Source organism: Prionailurus bengalensis, chromosome B1, assembly GCF_016509475.1.
Source record: "Prionailurus bengalensis isolate Pbe53 chromosome B1, Fcat_Pben_1.1_paternal_pri, whole genome shotgun sequence".
In the NCBI taxonomy this organism is placed as follows: Eukaryota; Metazoa; Chordata; class Mammalia; order Carnivora; family Felidae; genus Prionailurus; species Prionailurus bengalensis.
The window spans coordinates 105,209,552-105,236,138 of NC_057344.1; the positions used below are offsets into that span (position 1 = coordinate 105,209,552).

Sequence of the window (26,587 nt, forward strand, 5' to 3'; positions counted from 1 at the left end):
GGGGGAGGGGGCAGAGATAAAGGAAGTTTCCAAAAGGATTTTCATATCTTAAAGAAGACTTATAGGATCCTACAGGTCAGGCCAATGTCAAGCTAAGGTTGCTTTTTGCCTGTAGCAAAGCATTAACTTAAGGCAGCTGTGAGTTCCTGAGGAATGTCATACTCTGCCTGCCTCAAGTATTTTCAATGGGCTGCAAGTTCTAAGGAGATTTCATTTTATCTGCATTTCTTTTGCCTTTGTTCTCCACATCACCATGACTAGCTATATACAAGAACTAACTAGTTTAATTGGAGGATATCATCAGCAAGTTACAATGGCATGGCCTCTGCTGACTGGCCATCCCTTTTGACCAGAAGATTAGATGTACATCAAGGCTTTTAGAAGAAAGCATTGTCACCTCACTGAGAAGACCATTATGATGTACTGCTAACCACTCACACTGCTATCAAAATAAAAGAAAAACCCTCCTAGACTCACACAAACCATGCCAAGTTAGACCAGGATTAGCACTCCCAGGACAACTGGAAGACCACCCCTTAAGTTGACCTTAAAGTAAGGATTTCCCGGGCAAATTCCCAGGCACCAGAAACAGACAGAATCACCAAGTACACAGCTTTTCCCAAAGTCTCAGATCAAGAAACATTCACTTCCACCTATTTTCTCCCCCAATGGGTCTCCCTACTCCCAAAGGAAAATTTTAAAAGATCTTCCTTTTAACAAAGCCTCCCCCTTCTTTAGCCATTTATTAAAAGGCTGGCTGGAGATTGCTTGTCTCAATCTATCCCATTTTCACCCTGATCCTCCATTATGGGCTCTCTTTCCAGCTGGTGTCTCACTTACTAACCCTTACTGTTTTCTCAGCAAGTTATGCACAGACCTGACACCCCCTAAACCACTTTTCAAACCCTGGCCACATTAATCAATCTGATTGCCGATTATATCAACATCTAGATCATGCAAAAGAACTTGAAATTAATTTTTATTCCTGCCAATAAGACCAACTGGTGGACCAACTCTGGAAAATGGATGCATGACAGGGTATGGCATCCATGACCAGAAAAAACACATCACTCTTCTCTTTTTGGTGAGTAAATTGTACACGGGACAGCCTCTACAGAAGCTCAAGGACCGTCCTTTGTTCAAAGACATTAGAAGGGATCGCTCCCCCCTTAGCATTGAAAACTGTGATGGTACTGGGCTTTTCCCACCTGACATACCAAGACAATATTACAATCAAACCTTGCGGTGCACTTCCACAGGTAGCACCCTCAAGCCTCTCGTGAAGGTCAGAAATGGTCTCAATACTTACTGACTCTTACAGTACAGACCCTTGCCAACCCACCAGATATTACAGCTGGCTCACAAGCCACCCTTGTGTGACCTGGGAGCAGCTGAGCTGTCAAAGGCCAAAGATTACATATGGGGAGACCAAAACATTGCACTAACTTGGTCAGGTAACAAGACCAAGCATTACAGCGGCCAAGGCCTAACTGCAGGTCTCCTATATCAGATATTTCACAACCTGCTCTGCGCCTATGGACTGACAAGGATACACGGAAGACAAAGATGTGCAGATAACAACATGACAGGTGACAAGATACACCAAACCCCAATTTAGTAAGTCACAAGTTTCATTGTGATCTTAGCCATGAACAATACTGTTTTTTTTTTTTTTAATCTTATGTGATGATAAGGTATATACAGAGTTCCACCTAGACGGCCAAGATGATGGGGCCTCAGATTCCTGATGCCCTCTGTCATCAGATACTCCACCTTAAATGCCAGCCAAATTACAAACTTGGGTTCCTTTGGTCATAAAGTAGTGCCACATAAATATACTAGACAAGATGTTACAGAATACTGGCTTGTGTATCACAATTCTAAGTTTTTTCTCAATACTGAGCTCCCTTTTCCCAGGCTTTGGAACTTGAGTTGGAAAAGATAGTTCTAAATCTTTCCATAGTAACAGAACAAGAATTTAGTTATCACTACACAAGCACTGGAAGCCATTCTACCAGAAGTTAGTAGTTTAGGCTCTATTGTGCTCCAAAGTTGCCTTCCCCTACGCACACTGACAGCCCAAAAGGAGGAGCTTCGTCACTGGCGAAGGAGGCTGCTTCTGTGTAAATTGCTTGAGAAAACAGTGTCCAGAGCTGCACACTCTCGGTCAGACAAATGAGGTTCAGCCATTCTATACGAGGGACCTATTCCCAGACATGGGACACTGATTTAACAGGATATGGGGAAGTGTGCTTAGATTTGTTATTTCTTGTTTATTCATTCTTATTCTAATTTATGCTCTTCTTTCCCTTTGCAGATAGACTCTTGGTTGCTAATCCAATTCTTCCTTCCAGTGCCACAAATTCAGCTTTATGTGAAACTTCTAAGAAACTTTCAGAGGAAATGAAGGAGTTCAGAGCATGTCACCCCAAAATATGCTGTTTTAGCATATTGATTATTTTCAGTTAAAGGAGCTTGAGAAACAGCAGGTACAAGAGGGGCACTCTGACCTTCCTTATTCTTCCTGGCAGGAGATAAAACTCCCATGTCAAAGATCCCCTCCCTCTACCAGGAGGAAGAAAATCATTCCCCTCACCAGAGATGGGGAATCACGCTGAGAAATCTGTACAAACAAGACTTGTTACACTAATGCTTATCCTCCTAGTCATTTCTCCACAGTTTACTACCCCTGGCCCAAACTCCTTGGCCTTACTTGGTTCTTTGTCTAAAAGATATAAAAGCGTTCTGTTCTGGACACTTCTTCAAGCCTTCATTCTCTTGTGAAGGTTGCCATGTACATGTAAAAACAATAATAATAATAAAACTTGTATGCCTTTCTCCTGTTAATCTGTCTTATGTCAGTTTAATTTTTAGGCCCTGCTGGAGACCCAAAGAGGGTAAGTAGAGGAGAATCTTTCCTCACCGACAATGGTCAATAATTTTCGTTCTGCTAGCACAGTAATCTCGCAGGGGATCACATTCCCAAACCTTTGGGTTATTCTTATGTTCACTCCCATGAGATACATGCAAAATTCTCATGATTTGCTCTCTGGCCCCCTTAGAAACTCACGCTCGTAATTACGACTTCCATCTCAGTATAGTGTTTCAGGATTAAATAAAGTAAATGGAACGTGCTATATACACAAAACCCATCAGAGGGGGCCCCAAAACCTTGGCATATGGACCCATGCAGGGATAAGAAAAGGCGACCGTGGGGAGTTCCAGAACGGAATCCATCACCTGACAGGAATGGGACGTGAGAGTGACTTCCGGTCCGGCCAGAGAGTTTTTCTTTTAGCCAAACTTGTTTCACCAGCTTTCCCCGAGGGCGCAGCAGGGCGGAGCGGGCGGGCCCTCTTACTCCGCTTCCGGGTGGAGGCCCAGCTGCCTGCTGGCAGTCACGGAGACAGCGGACCGCCGGGCGGCGCCTGCGCGCTACAAGAGGAGGGTGCGCGGGGGCCCTTTTCCGGGAGCGGGGAGCGCGCATGCGTAGGCAGCCAGACTGCGGCCAGTTTAAGGCCAGGTGAACGCGGAAGTACGGTACGTGAGGGTTTTCCAGCTGTTCTGACTGCGGCCGGGTGACGGGTGCGAGATGCAGGCGGGCGCGGCGCCTGAAGATGGTCGAGACGGTCCCCGGGAGCGGCTAGCCTTGGGTGAAGCTGGGAGGCAGCAGCAGAATCATGAAGTGCGGTCTCAATCGAGGGCAGAACGGTTTCCAAAACATTCCTACTGGTTGGATCTCTGGCTCTTCATCCTCTTTGACCTGGTGTTATTTATCTTCGTGTATCTTTTACCCTGGTGAGTACTCTGAATACAACGTTGAACTGGTAGGGAGCTTACCACTACTCCTTTTGGGGGTAGGCAAGGTAACTGAATTACACAGAGTATGGTATGTCCAAGGTAATAACGTAGCTGGTGAGTGGCAGGGTCGGTGGGTGGGTGGGGAGATTGGGATAAGGCTGGAATGAAAATGTTCTTCCTTGGCACCTCAGTGAGGGTCTTCAAAGAGGTAGAAACTTGACTCCATGATTTTTTTTCTCATGTTATGGAGTGAAACCAGCTGGGTTTGAGTTCCTGCACCACCACAAAGAAATCAGAGAAGTTATTTAGCTTCTCTGAGCTTTATTTTTCCATTTACCATTTGGAACCATAGGTGTGGAATGAAGATTAAATGAGATAGTAATTTATCTAAAACCGATTTGCATTTTCCCTGGCAGCAGTAAGCGCTCGACTGAAGCTACTGTTCCTATACTACAGTTGGGCCATGAGTAGGCCACGTAGGTATCTCAAACAGGTCCAAACCTGAACTCTTAATAACTTACTACAAAAAAATGCACTTCTGTGCCGCCATTTCAGTAAGTAACTTTTTTCACTCAGTACTCCTCCCAGAACCCTGAGGCTCTTTGACTCTCCTCTCTCTTGTATACACACCCACACAGCCCCAAACACCAAATTCTGTAGGTTCCACTTGCAAAATCCTTGCTCTGCATTTTCCTTGCCACTCAGTCTGAAAAGACAATTTTGGAAGGGGAGAAGGAAAGGAAATGTAGAGAAGGAGTAGGGGAGCAGAACAAGAAGAGGACACAGGATTGAGTTGATGAGGGAAAAGTTCAGGAGAGAAGCAGTGACCTGAAGATAGAGCCTGTGGAAGAAAAGCAGGGCAGCTCATTTAGACATTGACGAGCTTTCTTGGAGTTTGGGGTTGTTTTCTCACCAGGAGTTAACCTCTCTCAGTCATGCTTATGAATTTGCAAGCCTTGATAGGCGATTTTATCTTCTTTCCCCACCCCCAAATTGTGGCAAAGATTTGGGCATAAGGTCATTGTATTTAAGGCCCTATCGCTGCTGAGTTGCTGGATAGTGTGGTAAATTAGAAGGCAGAGGTTTGAGTGGGGTGAATGGAAAAGATGGGTATTTCTATAAAATCCTCTGCCAAGCCATTTATAGAGTTTCCACTCTCCTCTACTTCCCCTCCTGTTTTGGGTAGAGACTGATACCTCAAATATAGTGATTTTTTTTTTTTTTAAGTTTTCATTCCTGGGTAGAAAATGGAAGCCTTAGGAGAAATAGTCCAGGCCCTTTTTTTTTTTTTTTCTCTGTCTCATCAATACGTAAATCATTTAGGAATGTGCAAGTGACTGAGACAACCTAGATTTTCAAATATTAGGGTAAGTATTAAAATGGGAAGGAGACATTGTTGACAAGTATTTGGTTTTTACAGAATGGTTTGCCTATGTCTAGATTAAGAAGTTGGTTCCTGGAGTGAATTCTGAAAATGACTACAAACCTCTTGGAGAAGAAAGGATTGTGCAACAGAACTTCAAACTCTAAGCGACTTTTCTTTCATTTTACATACTCTTCATTTTGGGGACTACATAAAATGGGTGATGATCTCACCCATTCATATAGCTAAGTTCTTAAACTAGACTCTGATGTTTAAAAACTTTTTAAACATCTGATGGCTTTACAGGGGCTGAATATTGAAATATTTATATGTAAGGGTTTATTGTATCCATTAAGAAATACAGTACTGTCTAGCCTATAACATCTTAAGGGTTGGCTAGGGTTTCATATGATGCAAAAATGATGAAATATTAAGGTGAAGTATTTAAAAATAAATTACTGAAAAGCAAGGGAAGAAGGGTTTTGAGAAAAAGGAGTTAAGAGCTGTACAGAAAATGCAGGCCCACGATATATTGGCTGTAAGTACCAGTTTAATTTTAGATTAAGTGGTCCTCTGTTATGGTTGCCAGTTTGATACAAGTGCAGGGAAAGTACGTAATATCCAACATTGGAAATCTAGAGTGCATGTCCTCTCACCTGGATGCTTCCTCCATTCATTCCCTTTTAGGCTTTTGAACTTCCCTAAAATAAGACTGTGTTTCCAACCTATTTTTTGTTGTTGTGGTTGCATTAAGAATGCTTGTGGCCTGAACATGTTTTTTAAAAATGTTTGTACATTAAATATGTCAGCAAAGTCAGCATATTTACTCATTTCAACAAATATTTGAGCACTTAACTCTGGGCCAGGTACAGCGGTGAGCAAAACAGACAAAAAAAATCCTTGCCTTCATGGAGCTTACATTCTCTTACTTATCTAAATGTTAACAAGAATGTACATTCTAGGAGGATCAGAATTTTATTTAATCAGAAAGTCACACTCCCAAAACAGCTACTAAAAGCCCTTCAGAAGCCATTCCTATTATCTAACAGATACTCCTTTATGTAACGTTAGAAATGGGCTCTTGTTGAAATTGGTGACATCTGATACATGTGTATTGCCTCAGTATTTTGAGGATATTCCCTTCCCTTAGAAACAAGGCATAGATCTGGTAAACTCTACATCCTCTCCCTTTTAGAATGGCAGTTAAGAGTGAAATCTGGGACTGGTTTTGGGGGATTTTAATTGCCTGTTGCTGACTATGAGGTTAATAATTACGCCTTCGGGATATTGTTGCATCTGCATGGAGAGAACCTTTTATGCAAAGTTTGAAGCATCTAAAGAAACACAGAACTGGGATTTCATTGAGCATACCAAATGTGAACGATTTTTCTGCTGCTTGCTAATAATTTTGTCCAATAAACGTTTATTACATAATTAAATTTGGTCTGATTTGGATTTTGCATTTGTTTAAACAAATTACTTGATAGTATTATTTTGAGAGGATTAACAGTTACCATGTAGCTTAATGGTAGGTTACACACACAGATTTATAATCCTTACTACCTTTCTGAGCCTAAAATCTGAGCCCAGTACCACAACTATTAGATATTCTGAAAATTCTGATAGAGGGAAGGCAGTAAAGTCCTAGTGTTGTGACATGACTATAAATGGTATACAAAAATGGTGGCAGCGTGAGGGTTGAATCTTTTCTATAGCTGATGAATAAGAAATTATGCCTACCACTGAACTGTGCCATCTCTAGTACAGTGGCTGCTTACAGTACGGACACCTGAAGGCTAAGTGGGTAAAAGGGGAAACGGGTAAGGCTAAAGGATGAATGGGGCACCAAGAAAAGTTGGCAAACTTGCTAAGACAAAAACAAAGACATTCAAAGAATAACATTAATGTGATTTTAATCTGATAGATTCCTTTATAAATTTCAAAAACTTAATTTCATATAAACCAAATGATTATTTTAATAATCATTTGAAATGAACTAGCTGACTAGCAATTGTGAGGAAATCATTAGGAGTCCATTAACCTGAAAATTTGCAATAGAAACTTCTTCTCCATGCTATCTAGTCCCTAAATGGCATGGGAATACATTCAGAGACTACAGGATATTTAGAGTCATTGAGGTTACTTAATGTAAATTATGTTCCAGGACAAGGGTCATCAAACAATGGCCAATGGGCCAAATCTAGGCCACTACTCAGGCCTGTGAGCTAAGAATGATTTTTACATTTTAAAATGGTTGAAAAAAATTAAAAAATTTCATATGAGAATTGTATGAAATCCAAGCTTCAATATCAATAAAGTTTTATTGGAACACAAACATGCCATTCATTTACATACCATTTAGGGCTGCTTTACTTCTTTAACCAGTGGCAGAGTTGAGTAGTTTGTTACAAAGACCCTATGGTCCACAAAGACCAAATTATTTACTATCTGGGTCTTTACAGAAAGTTTGCCAACTCCAATAGGAGCCCAGCTTTAGACTTCACTACAGTTACATTCTTAGGAGCCTCCAGTGATAACACTTTATGATTAGTGATATTCCAAGTACCCTGAACTTTAAGTTGACTTACATTTCTCATAAAATAATAATCAACATGGGGGAAATGCACAGAATGTTCATGAATGCACATGTTCATAAATGCACAGAAAAGTCCAACCATGTTAACTTAAAAATCGGTTTATCTTTAAAAAAAATGCTGAACCAGAAAAAAACTGATTTCACAGAAAAATAGAACAGTCTGAAGATATGTATTTTGAACATTATAACAATTATTGGTTGCATTATTTCAGAAGTTATAATTTTATAACCAGAAGAAAACATCTATAAAAATTAGATACCCTAGCAGTAAAAATTTTACATGTGAATGATTAGTTAGTAATTATGTATTCAAATCTATATTTGGAGTGTTGAATCAACAAAAACAGTTCTAGTTTGTTAGTACTATGACAATTCAGGTGGTTTCAACTGAATAGTACTTTAAAAAGAGCCAAAATTAGATGTTGCAACTCATCTGAGTTGAAAATACAAATCTATGAGACTGCTGTTAAATATCAGAAATATGTTTATGTTTCAAATAATACATTTAAAATAAAAGCTACACAAAGTTTTTGAAAGATATTAAAAATACTTGAAGTCCATTTTCTAGTATTTTACAATGTTATAAAAGCAGTAATTAAATACAGACATTTCAAATACAATTTAAAAAACTTTACAGTATTTACAAACCCTCCATACTAAAAGTTATGTTAAAAATAAGCTTTCTTAAAAGATAAAGTTTAACATAGTTCATATTCAAGTATTTCTAAAGTAAGAGAATATAGAGTAATAATCACCTACATTTACAGTTACGCTATTTAAAAACTTCTCTAGGTTTGATAACTGGGTGCGGTTATGTTTTTACAAGCAATTATTTTATATTTATCTAGAAATACTCATTTTAAATCATTTACATTTTGCAATATTTTAACAGTTTAAGGAATTGGTCAAAATGTTAAATTTATTCATCAGTTTACAGAATTAAGTTATATGTATAAAGTTTATTAATGAATGTAAGAAAAATTTTAATTATGTAATTCTTTATTTTCTTAAGTGGACAATACAAAAACTCCTAAACCACAATAAGTTTACCAACTTAGTACAAAATAAAATGACAACTAATGAAATAAGGCAATTAAAGTAACTTATAAGGTCATCCTGATAATGGAAATCTTTATTTTTAAAATAAAGCCCTCTCCATGAAAGTAGTTAGGGTAAAATGACTATCCGTTTAGAGTAGAAAAGTGGGAGAGCTGCTCAAATTAATACATTTCATTAAAATTAAACCCTCTATGAAAGGCAGCAATTGAATCTGGAAACCCAAAAATATTTTCAGATTCAAGAATCTGAAGATCACTAAAATGGGTTGACAACCTATAAAGATGTAAGGTTACAGCAGGGGAAATTTAGGCAGTCACAGTGAGATTCCCAATAAGAGGGCCCTAACTTAATTCCTAACACTGGTTATTAGCAGCCCAATGTAAACCAAACCAAAATAAAACCTTTCACATTTCATATAAAGTTAGAAAAAGTGTTAACAAATAAATATACTAAAGTTAAGAATTTCACTTATTTTTAGCTTACATGGCTGAAGTAAGTTTATGAATACATACAACAAAGGCCTAATTTATGTTAACTAGGCATTCTGTAGATAAAAGTTCTAGGAGCAAAATTAAGTTTCTTCTCTTCTGACCTTAAGAATTTAATTTAAAAATTGCTTTATCATTAAGGCTTTTTTTTTCTTTTTCAAATGCTATCAATTTCATGGGTTGATATTTTTTAAGACACTTAAAGGGATTGCATGTAATAGACTATCACAGAAGTCAAAAACAAATGGGTGAAGCCCTCCTTTGGTTCCTTACCCATTAGAAAGTGCTTCTTAGTAAAGCAAATACTGCTTTGACTACACAAACTATGTATCACCTGGTATTTTTCCATTAGCATAGTTTATCAATCTGCATATGTGAATATTGGTTAGTTTAATACTTATGGGTCTGTTAGCCACACATAAAGGAAAAAAGTACATTTTTATTCAATTGCAGCAGTGACTTTTTGCATACCCCCCAATTTTCTATTTTGCAGGCACGCCAAGGCTATTCAAAGGGAATTTCTAAAATATCCAATAAGTTGATCACAAAATAAAAAATATATATAGAAAGTTAAAGCGATTAATGACTTTAAAAATGCCATGGTTTTAATTTCATGTATTACCAGGTTTGGTCAGTCAATTCCTATTATTTTTAATGGCCTCTGAGAAGTATAAGCTTACCAGTTTCATCATTTATCTACTACAATGTATACTAGGTTTGTATCTTTGCTCAGAAGGGCAGTTTGAACCAAGACTATTGTGTAACACCGGTCCTAGCCCTCTTTCACTCTGGGATAGCGAATTATCATTACAAAAACCACTGCTCTCCGGAACATAGAGCTTGGGCCTCTGATGGTATTTCAGTCTGTATGTATCAGTCATGCAGCTATCAACTGAAAAATAGGTAGTTAATGAAATGGTCTCATTTGGACAAGTAGAACTAGAGTCTATTTCTGGTTGGCAAAACTCATCAACAACTGTACCCAAGTCTGCCTGAAAATCTTTAGTTGAAGAGCCAGACAGGTAGTTTGGTGTGTTGCCAACATGCTCTTTTACTTGAAATGTTTCCTTAAGTCTTTCATCATTCATGTATGTACCCACTTCTGAACCTGGTTCTGGATCCGGACTTAAACTGTGCTTTGGAAGACTAAAAGAATTAGCTTTAAATGTCTCTGTAAGTTTGACATTATGTGTGGAACCATTTTTCTCTGACTGTGGCACACTGGTTATAGCATATTTCTTTGGTGGCAAAGGAGGCGGATTATGGCTAACAAGGTTTGGCATCTGACCATCAGATCTGCAGGCTGACTGAATTATATGTTCCCTGGATAGAGACTTCTCAGAGGAACACTGTTCCATCATAGTTTGCTGCTCGATGAGGGGAGCAGTTTCTGGCTTTAACCCGACAGGTCTCATGTGTGAGGACCACAAAGAAGATGGTAAGACTATTTCGTTACTGTTCATTATCTTTCCAGAAGCAGAATTATCATCAATGTGAAGAAGTAAACCTGTTCTCTCAGAATTTTCTGTATTAAGCCACTCAGAAAATTTGCATTCACTTGATGTTTCAAGTTTCTGTTCATTTGACTGGTGGATATGCTCTCTTGCTGCAGTGTCCTTCAGTATCTGTGGACCTGACGAAGGGAACAACTTTCCATTCGTTTCATGTATAATATGTGACCTGAAACATAAAAACAAAGCTAAAACACCATATATAAATAGGCAAAACTGGGGGAGAAACAAACATTTGTCCTGCAGTTTAATTTCTCAATATACACTTTATGTTATTTTTGTAACAGAAGTGGGAAGATATTTATAACTATTAACATTTTACACTCTCTTAGTCCGAAATTTATGCTAAAATATATGAATGCCAGAAATACCTATCATTACCAAAATCAGATTTCTAATAATTAGAAGCATAATTTAAAAAAACTCATTTCAACTTACAAGCATGGAAATTGCATTTATTTGTGATAAAATGTATCATAGACTTAAAAAAAAAATGTTATAAGCAAACACTTCAATTCCCTAAAACACTTCTCAACCAACATCACAAAGTTTATACCAATAGAGACAACTTTAATTTTGACATGTAATGCTATAAAAGGCTGGCATACTAATTAAAAATAATTTGATCAGGAGTACCTTTAGGTAATGATTTTTTTTGGAAACCAGTTTTAGAATTCTTAATATATATGTCTATCTGTTATTCTGTTATTATATAATACCAAGAGCTTCAAAAACAAATAGAGGAACAAAAGAGAAAAAATGGTCTGAGCCCTCTCTCAATTTCCAAGAGACCCTGTCTACAAAGCCATGTTTTTTTGCTAATGACAAAATGCTATACATTCGACTCTAATTTGTTTCAATTATTAATCAGCCCTTAAGATCTTGGGGCGCCTGGGTGGCGCAGTCGGTTAAGCGTCCGACTTCAGCCAGGTCACGATCTCACGGTCCGTGAGTTCGAGCCCCGCATTGGGCTCTGGGCTGATGGCTCAGAGCCTGGAGCCTGTTTCCGATTCTGTGTCTCCCTCTCTCTCTGCCCCTCCCCCGTTCATGCTCTGTCTCTCTCTGTCCCAAAAATAAATAAACGTTGAAAAAAAAAATTAAAAAAAAAAAAAAAAAAAAGATCTTAAGTTGCACAGACTGTAAGTAAAAATAATAGTTACTATTTAGTAAGCACTAACTACATGCTGGCCACTATACTAGAGCTTTTCTGTTACTTTCTTTGATCTACAACAGTATTCAGGTAAAGATTATTCAAGTAAAGACTACTATCCCCCTTTACCTGCATGTGGCCAAAATCACCTGGATGATAAAAAGAAGAACTAAGAAGTGAACCCAGATCTGTTTGTCTCCAAAGGCCATGTTCTCAGCCACTACTCAAAGATCATTTAAATGGCAGTTACCAATTTTACAAGAAAACTATAAGACACAACTGACACAACATTCCAGAGAGCATCTCCCTGAGTCAGTACTAGACAAATACTGTCAAACTCTTGGCCTCCATTTTCTAGACCTCATGTTGACCAGCCCCTATCTAGCAGCTCAGTCTTCCTTCAGACAGGTAACTATAATATGGCTAAATAGCCTTCAGCTTTCAATTTTTGTGTTCTCCTGAGGTTAGGCCTTGACGGGGATTTGAATAATTCAGAAACTCCTCAGCACTCCTCAGCAACCCTTCAAAGACCACTGTTAGAGTGATAACCTTATAGGTAACGATTTTTTAAGTTTATTTATTTTGAGAGCGTGTGAGCAGGAGAGGGGCAGAGAGAGGGAGGAAGAGAATCCTAAGCCGAATGTCTGTGCTACTGTCAGAGTCAACATGGAACCTGACGTAGGACTTGAACCCACCAACAGTGAGACCATGACACTGAGCTGAAATCAAGAGTCAGATGCTTACCTCACTGAACCACCCAGCTGCCCCTAGGTAATTAACTTCTATGGTGAAGATAAATGATATTACATTGTAAATTTTATTTTGCTATATGAAAATTATTTTTCTCATGTGAATTGCATGGAATGGATGAAAAGAGGCTCTGTAGGATAAGAGCTATATTCAAATTTCAGCTCCATTGCTTCAGGCAAATTACTTAATAAAAGCCCTTAATTTTCTCTTTGGTATAATACCATCTACCTCCTAAAAGTGCTGTGAGGATGACAACAATCATGTATTGTACCAGGTACTTTGTAGGCCAGGCTCTCTATTCTCAGGTCCTTTTAATGATCACTTTTAATGAACAGACAGGCATCAATAAAATTGTAGACCCATTGTTTTCAGAGCAGTAATATGAATTTACAGCCTATCTGATAAAGAGTTCCTATAATACATGCATTTAGTACAGAAAATTTTAGTTTTTCCAAATACTTTTGATTACCTCTTTATCAAAGGATTTTTTATTTGTAGATGTGACTCTGGGTGGAACTCAGGAGATTTACAGCCTACTTCCAAATTCTTGAGTTCTTTTCTGAAGCCTGAGGTGGGGAGAGAGAAAAATTAAATTATTTAAGTGATATTTTATAATTTACTCCACTTATACTTCTCCATAATTTACATAAGGTTTCCTATAAATAGGTAATTGTCTTACAACTAACAGAAATTAATTCTTCAAGGCCCAGCTCAAATAATACCTCTTTTCTGAATGCTTTATACAAAATAAATGGCTACTTCTACTACCACTTGGAAATGTTAGCGATGTTATTGGGGCTACACTGCGTGGAGCTATGTTGTTTCCCCAGTTATGTAAGACATATTCTTTGCCGACAAAGTGGTGGGGAAATCGTGCATCTGAAGACAGATGGCTTGGGTTGAAGTTTAGATTTGCTAGTTATGGGCTAGTAACTTTAAACAAACCTCCCAATCCCTTACAATCTGTTTCCTCATTTATATGAGATAATGACACCTCTTTTACCTTCCTCACATGAACATTAGGAACATCAACTGAATTAAATATGTGGGAAGGTATTATGATACATGTAAGATGTTATGTCATCATCACTAACTAGCTACCATTTACTGACTGCTAAGTTGTTAAGAGGTTGATAATAATTATTTCATTTAATCTTTACAAGTGAACCCCATTTTTACTTGAAAGACAACAAACGCTGGTTACTCAGAGTTGGGTACCTGGCAGAAATTTTCTTAAAAATTAAAGACATGAACCTATCATTTCCAAGAAAACAACTAGCATTATTTATTGCCAATGATAGAATTCAAGCTTTTGGATGAAAAATTAGAATTTTGGAAAACGGGTATCCACCATCATGAGTTTTGTAGCTTCCCGATAATTATAAAGACTTTCTGCTAACATCTGTGGCAATATTAACAAATGTGCTTTTTTAAATTATATAAAGAAATGTGTCAACATTTGGAAGACTTGCAAATTTAGCAAATCAATATTTTCCAAATGAGGTTAGTAAAAAAAAATCATGCATGAGTAAAGTAAATCATTCTTTAAATACTTAAAATTTTCCATTTTAAAGCCCAATACAGTAATTATTAATATATATTGCCCATAAAAACCAAAGCTCTTTGAGGTCCTTAATATTTTTTAATAGTATAAAAATATCCTGAGATCAAAAAGTTTGAAAACAGAGATTAAATTATAAAAATCAATGTGAAAAGTAATTGGTCTATAATTTAGGACATCTGAAACCCTAAATGGTAATTAATAGCATTTTCTGAAACACATCAGATTATCACATCTTCATTGTACAGTTTTAAAAATCTTGTTAAAATCTCTTCAATAAAGGTCTTGTACCTTGCAAAAAAAAAAAAAAAAAAATTAATTCCAAAAAAAAAAAAAAAAAAGTTTGAAAACTACTGCTACAATTGATTGAAAATAGTTGTCTTTTAAAATCTCAGTCACAACTGTTCTGTGAAATGATTCCCTCCCCTTTTTTTTTCTTTTCAAATTTTTATTTTTTAAAGTTTATTTGAGAGAGACAGACAGAGCATGAGTGCGGGAGGGGCAGAGAAGGAGACACAGAATCTGAAGCAGGCTCCAGGCCCTGAGCTGTCAACATAGAGCCTGATGCAGGGCTCAAACCTACCAGCTGTGAGATCATGATCTGGGCTGAAGTCGGAGGCTCAACCAACTGAGCCACCCAGGTGCCCAAAATTTCCCTTTTTATACCCCAAGGAAGTTAGGTGACCCAACTGATGCTATGTAACTGGTGACAGCATTCAAACAAATCCAGGGTTAACTCCAGAGTCAGTGCCCTTTCCCCTACCTGCATGCTCTCTTTCACATATGCTACTAAAATCTGAGATCATCATACAGAATCTCCTGTGATGAAACTAGGCCACTAGTTTGAACATCAAATAACATGATCCACTTGAATGTGCTGATGCCTACAGAAGATATCAGAATATATGGCATTAGCTTGAATTTTCAATTGATTGCCTATACTTCTATACAATTCTACTTAAGTTTTTCCTGTATCCTCCCTTATTTTTAGATGGCATTGTTATCACATTCATTTATGTTTTCTTTCATTCTCATTCTTTTAATTGTACTCCAAACCTATGAATTGAAGATTACAGAGAAGGGGCGCCTGGATGGCTCAGTCAGTTAAGCATCCACCTTCAGGTCATGACCTCACGGTTTGTGAGTTCGAGCCCTGCATCAGGCTCTGTGCTGACCGCTAGGAGCCTGGGGCCTGCTTCAGATTCTGTGTCTCCCTATCTCTCTGCCCCTCCCCTGTTCCTGCTCTCTCTGTCTCAAAAATAAACAAACATTAAAAAAAAAAAAAAGATTTCAGAGAAAACAAAAGTTATTAAAGCAACAACTTTATTTTTTAAACAATAACAAAGAACTTTATCTTAGATGGCTTTTTATCCCTAAGTTGATCTTCTGGGTGTCACCCAAAGTTCAGCTGGAATCTATAGTTGATCAAAACATCTAACTATTATCCTATGGAAAAAAATCTGTATTTGATTACCATCAGGCTTTGCAAATTAAATCTTCAATTTCTAAGAAAGAGTTGTGTAATATATATGAGAATTTAATACCCCATATGCAATATTGCTCACACAGTAAATGTTAGCTTCCAATAAAACCTAAGATAGTAGAATGAGAGGAACTACAAGTCTGGCATTCATTTAAGACTTAACACTCCTACGTCCTCTAGACTGCAGTAAGCTCTTCATTATTACACGATACATTCCCTTTTTGTTATTGTTTCCCTTAGTATAATATCTAACTATAAAATACATTCAATGAAAGTCTAGAAAATGAATAAACAATTACATGCAAAACATACTGTTTTTCTTCTCTTAAATTACCACCACCCTGTCCACAATGTTCCCAACTCACAGAACCAGAACTAGATAAATATAAACTGAGTCAAATTCTTCTTACCTTTCCTCTTGACCTATTTCAACTTTAACAAGTGCCACACTAATAAAATCTTAAAAATAAAAGGCAGTATCATTGATCCCAGGGAGTGTTAGTTGCTTGTAAGCCTGACAGATTGCTGAGGCTCAAAAACAGCCTCTCTCTTCAGCAGCTACTTTATGATTATTTAGGGAAAAAAAAAGGTAATGTCAAAAAGAACTGATAATTTTTTGGACTTGAAAAATTAGAAAGTTGAAGTTACATTATAATTTTCTACTCATTTTGATTTTAACTTCAGAATGTTTACTTCTTACCCTAATTTCAAGTTTATTATTCACAAACACCAGAAAAAATACTTAATTCTTAAAGAACTCTTTACTATTAAAGTATGTACAACAGACAGCAGGAGGCAGCAGAGGTCTTATAAATATGTTTGAAATTTTCATGTCACTATGGCAGGCATTCAACCAAGTGGTTTGACTTCAGAATTCCAACTAACTTAAAAATAGATGTGTTATTTTTCTCTTCTGCTGACCTAGACATCCATGTGTCTTTACTGGGAATTTTGGCTCCAGGTCCTTTGCAAACCAAAATAGTTCAATTTTTACACTTGGCACAGAAGACAACACCAAGGTTTGAACTAATAATGCTAATTTTGATACTATATTTTTAAAAAGCCCAATAGTCAAGAAATCAAAATATATACTTCATCTGAAAAGATGACCCTGGTTTAAAACAGGCTTAGGTAGCAATAAAACCAAACTGCTGGTCTAGACAATGTAATCTTCACTCTTGTTGTATAGGGAGATTTCAAAATATAACATGAGCACTACTATTACAAAGCCTAAACACATTCAAGAGCAATAATCCAATCAATGATCTGATTTACAATAAAACAAAAATTTTGTAAATAAAATTTGAATACTTTGGAAAAATCACAAAACTTTTAAGTGGCCTGTTTCTTTACCTTCTTTGTTTCTTTTTCCACTCTGCCTCCAGAGATCTTATTCCACCAATTACTGTTCTGTTCTATTCTTATCTTCACACCTTTTTCTTCCTCTGTACATCATTAGTTCCTTACCCTCCATAACCTAAATGCAAAACTAAGCTCTTGGTTTCATCTTTCTCCTCTAGGTACTGCTTCTTCGCTATTCACAGCAAAGGTCTGGAGAGACATGTGCTAAATCCATTTCTTTACTTCTCTTTTATTAACTTATTATTCTACTGTAATTTCTTAAGACGTTTTATTTGAAAATGTCAAAAAGTCCAGAAAAATTGAAAGATTAAAACTAGTGCAAAGAATACCTGTATATCTTTACCCAGATTCACCTATTAACATTTTGCTCCATTTTTTTCTGAGCAATTTTTTTTTTACATTTATTTATTTTTGATAGAGAGAGACAGAGCACAAGTGGGGTAAGGGCAGAGAGAGAGGGAGACACAGAATCTGAAGCAGGCTCTAGGCTCTGAGCTGTCAGCACAGAGCCCAACGTGGGGCTTGAACTCACAAACCGCGAGATCATGACCTGAGCTGAAATCAGATGCTTAACCAACTGAGCCACCCAGGCACCCCTGAGCCATTTTAAGTTAGAAACATCATGGCCCTTTATTTCTCAATAATACTCCAGTCCTACCTCAGCTTGCTTCTATTTCGAATGTCCTTCTAACACTGCTTTTTACTCTTTCACTAATGACTTACCGCTAAATCAAACCTGTGCTTTTTAATCCTTATTTTGCTTAATTTGTCACCACTTGTCTTCTTGAAGCTCCCCATTTTCCTGGTTTCCCTGTGATAATCTTATGTCCTGTATTTTCTCATACCTTTAGCTCTTCCCCATACTTTCCCAAAGTTGCTCCTTCTCTCTATCCTTAGTTCATCTCTCTTAGCAAACCCCAACTTTTTTCCTCTACTTTTTGCTCTGAAATCTCCAGTTTTCCTGAGTGATGTCAACTCCCATATATGTGGCTGGTTACCCAGTACATAATCTCTCCTAAATTGTAGACATATGTCCCTAACTGGCTAATACATCTATTTAACCCAGATGATAAACAAAACAATCCCAAAATACATTGGGCATCTCCTTTCATCCCCTGAAAGTTGTTTCTTCTTTCTATATTCTTTGATTTGGTAAGTGGTGTAACTATTTATGTAAGTCCCAAATACAGCTTCCTCCTTTTCCTCCCTTTTGTACATCTGTCATAAAAGCTGACTCCATTGTCTACAAATTCTTACAAACTCAAATCTTCTCTTCTGAGACTGGTACTGTCTTAGTTTATGCCCTCACCCTTTCACTCCAGGCTGTTAAAGTAGTCATCTAATTTTTCTCCCACTGCTCCGAACTCACCCTCTACATTGCCACCAGAGGCTTTCTAAAATGCAGACTGGAGTATATTACTCTTCTTGTCCTCTGCTGCCTTTCCACTTACTGTAGAATTTAAAAATAGCATAAAAGTTTCATCATGATTTGGCTTCTATCTACCCTCTATCTGTCATCTGACAACTTCCACACATGCACTCAGCCTTGCATACACTAAACTACCTGTATACTTCCAATGTGATACTTTCTCCTGACCATGTGAACATATAATTTCTTCTGTCTTGAATGTAATTTAAGGCATTTGAAATTCTCCTGATTAGTGACCCATTTTAAAAGAGCAGCTAAAATAATCTAAATGGCACTGTGAAATTCCAACAGTGTATCTGGACAATAGCTTTAGGCAGCAAAAACCATGACATAGGCAGAGAAATCTATGTATCTTTGTCAATGAAAAAACATCAATGAAATAATTACTATGGCATGGCACTACTGTAGATTCTTGGTTCTCTAACATCAAATAAACTTGTACAGGCTAATATTAAAAACTGACTTAAATATCATAAATAAGAAAGTAAAAAATTTCTAAAGCTCCTTAACTTTCTAAGTCTTATAGCATATAACAGAAAGCAATTCTTTAGGTCAATACTGTAAGTGTGCCCCCATTTTATAAAGAAATAGGACAAAGCCAAGGAAATCATACCAAATCACAAAGAATTAAATTAAACTGTGCCTTACTTAAAACAAAAATCCACACAGGGAATGTGTTTAGCTTGGGGAAAAAACACCTATACTATTTTAACATGTTCTCAAAGAGTAGGGAAGGGGAATCCATAGAGACACCATGGGCAGGGGCATTAACAAAGATCCTCAAGGCAAAGACCAGGTGAGAGAACTCTCGTAGACCCTGAAGTTTGTTAAATAAGAAATAATTTTAACATAATACAATTTATGTAGTTAAATAAGTGGGTTACATAAAACCACAATAAGAAACCTACTTCATACCCATTAGTGATGGTAATTATCAAAACAAAACAAAACAAAACCCCAGAGAACAACAAATGTTGGTGAAATATAGAGAAGTTGGGACCCTTGTGCATGGCTGGTGGGAATGTAAAATGGTGCAGCTGCTGTTGAAAACAGTGTGGTGGTTCCTCAAAAAAAGAAACCAAACCACAACAACAACACATAATTACCAAAGAATCCAGCAATTGCACTTCTTGGTACATACTCAAAAGAACTGAAAGCAGGAATTCTCAGATATTTGTACACCAATGTTCACAGGAGCATTACTCACTATACCCAAAAGATAGAAACAACCCAAATGTCCATCAATAGATGAATGGATAAACAAAATGTGTTGTGTTATACAATGTATAATTATTCAGCCTTTAAAAAGAAATAAAATTTTGACACGTGCCACAACATGGATGAACTTCAAAGACATTATGTTAAGTGAAATAAGCCAGTCACACACACACACACACACACACACACACACACACACACACACAAACAAATACTGTATGATTCCACTTATCTGGGGTACCCAGAGTAGTCAAATTCATAGAGATAGAGAATGGTGGTTGCTGGGGGTTGGGAGGGAGGGGGAAATGGAGAGCTTTTTACTGAGTACAAGAATTTAAGTTTGAGAAGTTGAAAGAGTTCTGGAGATGGATGGTAGTGATGGCCGCACAGCAATGTGAACGTTCTTACTACCACTCAACTGCCACTTCAAAATGGTTAGAATGGCAAACCTGTAATGTGTATTTTACCACAATAAAAAAATATTCTCATGTAGGTTATGTACATACGCTTTGATATTAAATGGGGAAGCCCACTACAAAGCTCTTACAGCAATACATTCTTGACCATCACAATCTCTATGACCTTGTGTTTTTATTACTATCAGGAAGCAAGCATAATTTTGTAAAAAGTACTGAACTTGCACTTATTGTTCAATTTCACCGACTTCTGCTGTTGATTTCTGGCCAACCCTTTACTGCTTCCTGTAATACTTGGTTACCAGACTTTTATCAGATTTTTAAACAGGCGAGACATTTTATATAGGAAAGGAAGGTTATTTCCTTAATATAAGTGTTTCCTTCTGATATTATACCATTTGATAAAAACAACATAATTTAACATTTCATCATATTCAATGTCTGTAACCTTAAAATAATCTCCACAAAAGCCTTAAGAATGATAAAGATTAAAAAACAAACTAAAAATTTGTTCTTCATGGCTATTTTTTATTGTGAAAAATTACCTTTTCTAATCCTCTGAATTCTAACATTTGAAAATATGGTCTTTGCAACCTGAATAATCCCCTTGCTTATCATTTTCCTTGATCCTTCTCCCCCAGATCCTTCAGCTATATCCTTTCAATAGCAACCTGAATTCTACACACATTCAAAACATCTAATTTTGTTTCTGGGCTATGTATGAGTCACAGATCACCTATAATAATGCCCCACACCATGAATATAATTACTGTTTCCAAACTGAACTTTTCTAACAGGGTGTTTATCCATTTTTCTATCCTGTCAACTCCTGTGGTAGACATCAGGACTGTTCATGCATATTTCAGTTCACCTTCCAGGCACTATTAAGACTGCTCTTTTCCACCCTCTTTGAAATTAGGCTTGGCTGTGAGACATGCCTTGGCCAAGATGTGAGTGAAAGTACATTCATCATTTCTGGGTTGAAGTTTTAAGAGCTCAGGCGTGATTCTTGTGTCCTCCTTCAATCTCCTCTCCCCACAATACTGCAAGGATCAGAGAAACATCTGTGGAGATGTAGTCTCATTAGCCTGGGACCCTGAGTGACTTCTAGGAAGGACTCCATACTGACCTCCACTGGTCATGTATCATGAGCAAAACACAAATGTGTGCTGGCACACTGAGATCTTGAAGTTGTTACCACTGTGTAGCCTAGAGCTTAGCCTATCCTGACTGACACATTGGCCCAGTCCCTGAACTAGCTATCCCCATCCTTTAAAAGCCTTCAAGCATGAATTCTCCCAACTTGCTCATTACTCATAACCTTACCAGTAATAGCACTGTTCCTAGCTTCTTTACTCTTATTACCACAACTTATTCTTTACAGCTACTATTACAATATATTTAAATAAAATTTTACCTTCCAAGTAGTTTTTGCTCTGTTGGGAGGAACAGTTGATATATTCTATATTTAGGTTGCTTGTTTTAACCTGGTCACTAGAAAACAGAACAAAACACACACCAAGTATATCAGCTATCGTGGATTATTTTAGTTAGAATCTAAGAAAAAGGAAATAATACTAGTTAAAGAATTATTATATGCCATGTGCTGTTCTAGGGGATTAATGTACATTATTTAATTTACATCTCACAGCAACACTTAAAAGTAGCTATCATCCTCATTTTACAACAGAAGATTAAGGCTGTCAAAGTCAAATTAATTTGCCCAATACTTAAAATCCAAGACTATCTGGTTACAAAGTCCTGACCTTTCTACTACCCTAGGCTACCCCTTTCCAAGAAGTGTTATGAAATTGCCCTGCCATCCTAAGTCTTTATGGCAATGATTATTTAATATAATACAAGCAGTTGATTTTTGTGAATCTGGCTTTTTAATAATAAATGTGGTAAAACACCAGCTAATAACAAATTAAAATGTTTTACTTGGATTAAAAGCAGAAATTGTGGCTAGACTGATGTAAGAAATCCACCATTTAAGCTGTGGATGTGTTTTAGAGGTTACACAGGAAAGGGCAAATGTGCTTCTAACAGAAACATAAAAATGTATTCAGAATTAATTGAACACAAACTTAGTTATTTGGCTGTATTCTTTTATACTTGCTAAAGGAAAAATATCTCTTCCATGGAATTGGCTATGAAAGTAGAAAATATCCCTACTTCTGAGTTATAGATGTTAGAGATGGGATAATGAACATTAAATAGATTGAAGAATTAAATAATTAGCTTGATGACAGAGATGCAACCAATTTAAATCTACACTGGAAAACCTGTAGTATAGAGGCACCTGGGTGGTTCAGTCAGTTAAGCATCCCACCTCAGCTCAGGTCCTGATCTCACAGTCTGTGAGTTTGAGCCCCGCGTCAGGCTCTGTGCTGACAGCTCAGAGCCTGGAGCCTGTTTCAGATTCTGTGTCTCCCTCTCTCTCTGCCCCTCCCCTGTTCATGCTCTGTCTCTCTCTGTCTCAAAAATAAATAAAAACATTAAAAAATTAAAAAAAAAAAGAAAACCTGTAGTATATATTAATTCTTATCAGTGGCAACAATGATAATGTATTTCTGCTCTTCTAAAATTTCCTAAAAATAAAGTTATTTTCAGAATCAGGAGGTAACTATTAAAAACAGAAACCTGAAATATCAAATAACTTGTGATATCCCAGGTTTCTTCATTCTAAAGTCAAGCTCTTTCCATTACACTTTATTGACCTCAGACTTTGAAAATCACTTCATATAATTAACAAGAGAAAATGATGGGGGAAAAGCATTCATTTAATTTGTGCATTACCTGCAGGATGCTGTTTCTTTAACACCACTGATATCCATTACTGTACCATTTCCATCGATAACAGGTGAATCCAAATTAGCAGATCCATTACTGACATGATCACTACTTTCGTATCCAGACTCAGTCCTCTGCATCTGCCAATTGTCACCGTAAACTTTAGTCTCTTTGAGGCCTTTATTTTTCTCTGCTCCTTTTCCATTTGATTCAAGGGAACTCCTGCCTCCTATTTCCTGCTTCATTTCATCTTCGTATATGGTCATTAAACATTTCTGCTTTGGGTTCTCCTTTGGCCAATTGTTAAAACTCTGATCTTTGCTACATTTAGGTTTGTTACTGATATTTGATTTATGTCTTGGACTATGTTGCCTTTTTTCACTTTCATTAAAAATACTATCAACATTTAATGTTTCCCTCATGGGTTTCCAACCTCGGTTCCGGCTTTTACTGCTGCCACTGTAACTGCTTCCTTTATCCCTAGAATCTTGGCTGCTGTCTGTATCATATCCAGTGCCACTGTCACTCTTAACTTTGCCAGTAACTTTCTCTCCTGGGGCAAGAATCTGGGATTTACTTGAACTCAGTATTTGTGCAGAAGCTCGACTCTGATGGGCAACTCGGTCATGCTTATATGGTCCTTTTCCTTGACTATGATATAGATGTGGATTTCCATATTGCCTAAAGCCATTTGGGGCAGGAGGTGATCCAGACTTGAAATGTGGAAGGTCTTCATCAACCAAATCTTTAAAAATAAATAATCAAATGAAGATACAAATGAGTACTCTTCAGAGACATTTCTCAGTCACAAGTCAAACACCTTGTTTGTAAAGAAATGTTAAGCAGTAATAAGTAAATAAGATTTATAGTATATCACATAGAGGTTTGAAGTTAAAAAGTGTTTTTTTTTCATTCTCTATCCTTCATGAGAGGCATTTATAAGTGGTTATATATTGATTTTAAAAAATGATCTCTAAGGTAGATCATAAGATCTAAAAAAAAAATTTAAATACTTTAATGTAATTTAATTTAAATATATTTTTTAAAAAAACAGTATTTTAGGGGCGCCTGGGTGGCTCAGTCGGTTAAGTGTCCGACTTCAGCTCAGGTCACAATCTCACAGTCCGTGAGTTCGAGCCCCGCATTGGGCTCTGGGCTGATGGCTCAGAGCCTTGAGCCTGCTTCCGATTCTGTGTCTCCCTCTCTCTCTGCCCCTCCCCCGTTCATGCTCTGTCTCTCTCTGTCTCAAAAATAAAATAAAAGTTAAAAAAAACAAAAAAACAAAAAACAGTATTTTGTCTCATTCATAATTAATGAAAATCATAACAACAAGAGTATTTTCTACTTCTTATATTGGTAAAGGTTTAAAAGTTTGTTAAACCAACTGCTGCTGAGGGTGTGAAAAAACAGACATCCAAACAATGTCAGTGAGAGTGCAGAATGGCTCAGGCTTTTAGGAGAGCAATTGAGCCACATCCAGCAAAATTAAGAATAAACATACATACCTTAACCCAGCCATTCTCCTGAAAGAATTTTATGCTATTGCTATACATAAAAAAAGTATACAAAAGTGTATGTAAAAGGATATCACTGCAGCAAAAATCTCAAATCAACTTTTAAAGTCTAGCAGTATCATTTAAGTTAATGGCATGTCCATAACGAAAAGAGGATAAAACCATAAAGTGTAAGGCACGCTCATAATGAACTGGACACTATTAACGATGAAACAGAAGAAAGGTGAGGAGCTGCAAGAAAAGAAGCTCTCCTCACTTAATTTTATAACCTTCCTTCTTGTTTGAATGTACCATATGGGTGAAGTGAATCTATAATTACAAGGGAAGTTAAAACATCTAAACAACCACAAGTATTCCAGGCTAAAATTAAATAAGAACACTCCAGAATTTATTTTTATAGATTTAATAGGTGTATTAAAGAAATCATACTAAGATATATAACATAATATGTACATAAGTATATATGATAAATAATAAAGAAATTATATTAATTTGTATTAAGGTTACAAAATTTAGTTTAAAAGTAAGATTTTAGCAACCCCTTTTCTCAAATGAACACTATAAGCTCTTAGCTTACCTCTATGTCGGCCCAAATCTTTTCTTGGTCCCCTCTCCAAATCCTTCCTTTGTGACGAAAGTAAGTTTCTCTGTTCAATGGCCTTTAAAGCACATTCTCTGGAAATGTCTTTTATTTTTTCCCTTTGATCATTGTGACTTGACTTAACTGTAAAATAAACCATTCTTATAAATGATACAGATCATTTTTCAAATTGCTCAATAAAAGTACAAATTGAACTATATAAAATTTTTAACATGTTATATATTAAAAAGAAAATAAGTATACAATGAACTGATTTTTATCCTAAGCCAAAAAACTCAATGTGCTTTTATCCTGACACTGGAGATGCCTGTTGGCTTTAAGAACTTCTTATATAGCTCCTAAAAACTTGTGTAAAGAGATCTTATATTGAAATACTAAAAGCTAAAGATAACTGAGTGGTCACTATGTGTCAGACAGCATTCTAAGTCTTAACTCATTTAATTCTTTGAGGTGGGTACAATTACTATCTCCACTGTGGATCAGGAAACTGAGGTACAGAGAAGTTAAAAACTTTCCCAGGTTCACATAGCTTGTAAATGTAGAACCAGGATTATGAACCCAAGTTGTCTGGTCCAATGTTTGTGTTTGTAATCACATACAGTTTTGGGGCTTACAAGTAGTTATCTTTTAACAAATAGGTAACAGCTTAATCTAAGAGTATGACCAATACAGAAGGTAAAAGATGGTCTCATTCAGAACTTTTAAAAGCCATTTACTGTAATTCCTTTTGTTTTTTTTTAATTTATTTATGAGAGAGAGAGAAAGAGAGAATATTCCAGGCAGGCTCCACACTGAACCCGACACAGGGCTCAATCCCATGGCCGTGACATCATGACTTAAGTAGAAATCAAGAGTTGTATGCTTAACCAACCAAGCCACTCAGGCATCCCTGTAATTCTTTGTTGATGACAACTGTTAATTCGGGATCCTACCACCCTTGATTAAATGGGTTACTTTTATAGACATTATTTCATTAATGTACTTTAAAGCTGCTTATAAATTCATCCTGAACATCCACCCAATTCAAGTTTTATGTATTTCTAAACCATAACTACACACACCATGTGGCAATGTCTCATTGTGGACCCAAGTCACAGAACCTGGTTTGTGAAAATTAAATCTGTGGTATGATGTAACAACAGAGAGTTGAATAAAAATGAAGTTAAATATAAAGTACAACTATAACTCTGAACTACTGCTATATTCACTAATGGTAAATTTAATTTTAGCCTATGAACCAAATTATTAACTCATGTTTTTCCTCTCCAAGTTAATATTTAACTCCTAGAAGGAAAAGCCGTATTATGACTTTCTTTGGTAACAGTCCAGATTGCCTCCAGCCTATTACAGCCGTCAATATATGGAGAAACCCAAATAGTAGTCAATTGTTCAGATAAAACCACAAGTCTGAGAGAAATGCATTAAGTTAAAAGACAAAATGTTGTTATCTAGTTATTTTCTCTTCATGGCCAAGAATAGTTAAACACCCTCC

General features: G+C 36.7%; 2 protein-coding genes and 1 long non-coding RNA gene across 4 annotated transcripts in view; 2 read left to right on the top strand and 1 right to left on the bottom strand.

Annotated features, from left to right (window-relative positions):
* The first annotated feature begins 437 nt into the window (after positions 1 to 437).
* On the top strand, positions 438 to 2,441 carry LOC122476633. The gene is made up of 3 exons (XR_006295562.1): positions 438 to 552; positions 952 to 1,084; positions 2,318 to 2,441. It is a non-coding gene; the product is annotated as an uncharacterized LOC122476633 (long non-coding RNA).
* Positions 2,442 to 3,472: 1,031 nt separating this feature from the next.
* Positions 3,473 to 6,603, top strand: CB1H4orf3 (chromosome B1 C4orf3 homolog). 2 transcript variants are annotated; one of them, XM_043569549.1, is made up of 2 exons: positions 3,473 to 3,798; positions 5,222 to 6,603. In XM_043569549.1, coding segments are annotated over exons 1-2 (207 nt in total). In that variant the 5' UTR covers positions 3,473 to 3,592; the 3' UTR covers positions 5,223 to 6,603. The 2 variants fall into 2 exon arrangements, with proteins under 2 accessions (XP_043425484.1, XP_043425492.1); XM_043569557.1 differs by having other exon boundaries at positions 5,242 to 6,603.
* Positions 6,604 to 7,466: 863 nt separating this feature from the next.
* USP53 (ubiquitin specific peptidase 53) overlaps positions 7,467 to 26,587 on the bottom strand; it is a 68,174-nt gene continuing 49,053 nt past the window's right edge. Inside the window, 5 exon segments of the mRNA XM_043569528.1 lie at positions 7,467 to 10,987; positions 13,188 to 13,284; positions 21,605 to 21,681; positions 22,987 to 23,725; positions 25,072 to 25,218. Of these exon segments, the coding sequence (XP_043425463.1) occupies positions 10,000 to 10,987; positions 13,188 to 13,284; positions 21,605 to 21,681; positions 22,987 to 23,725; positions 25,072 to 25,218 (2,048 nt within the window). The 3' untranslated portion in view covers positions 7,467 to 9,999.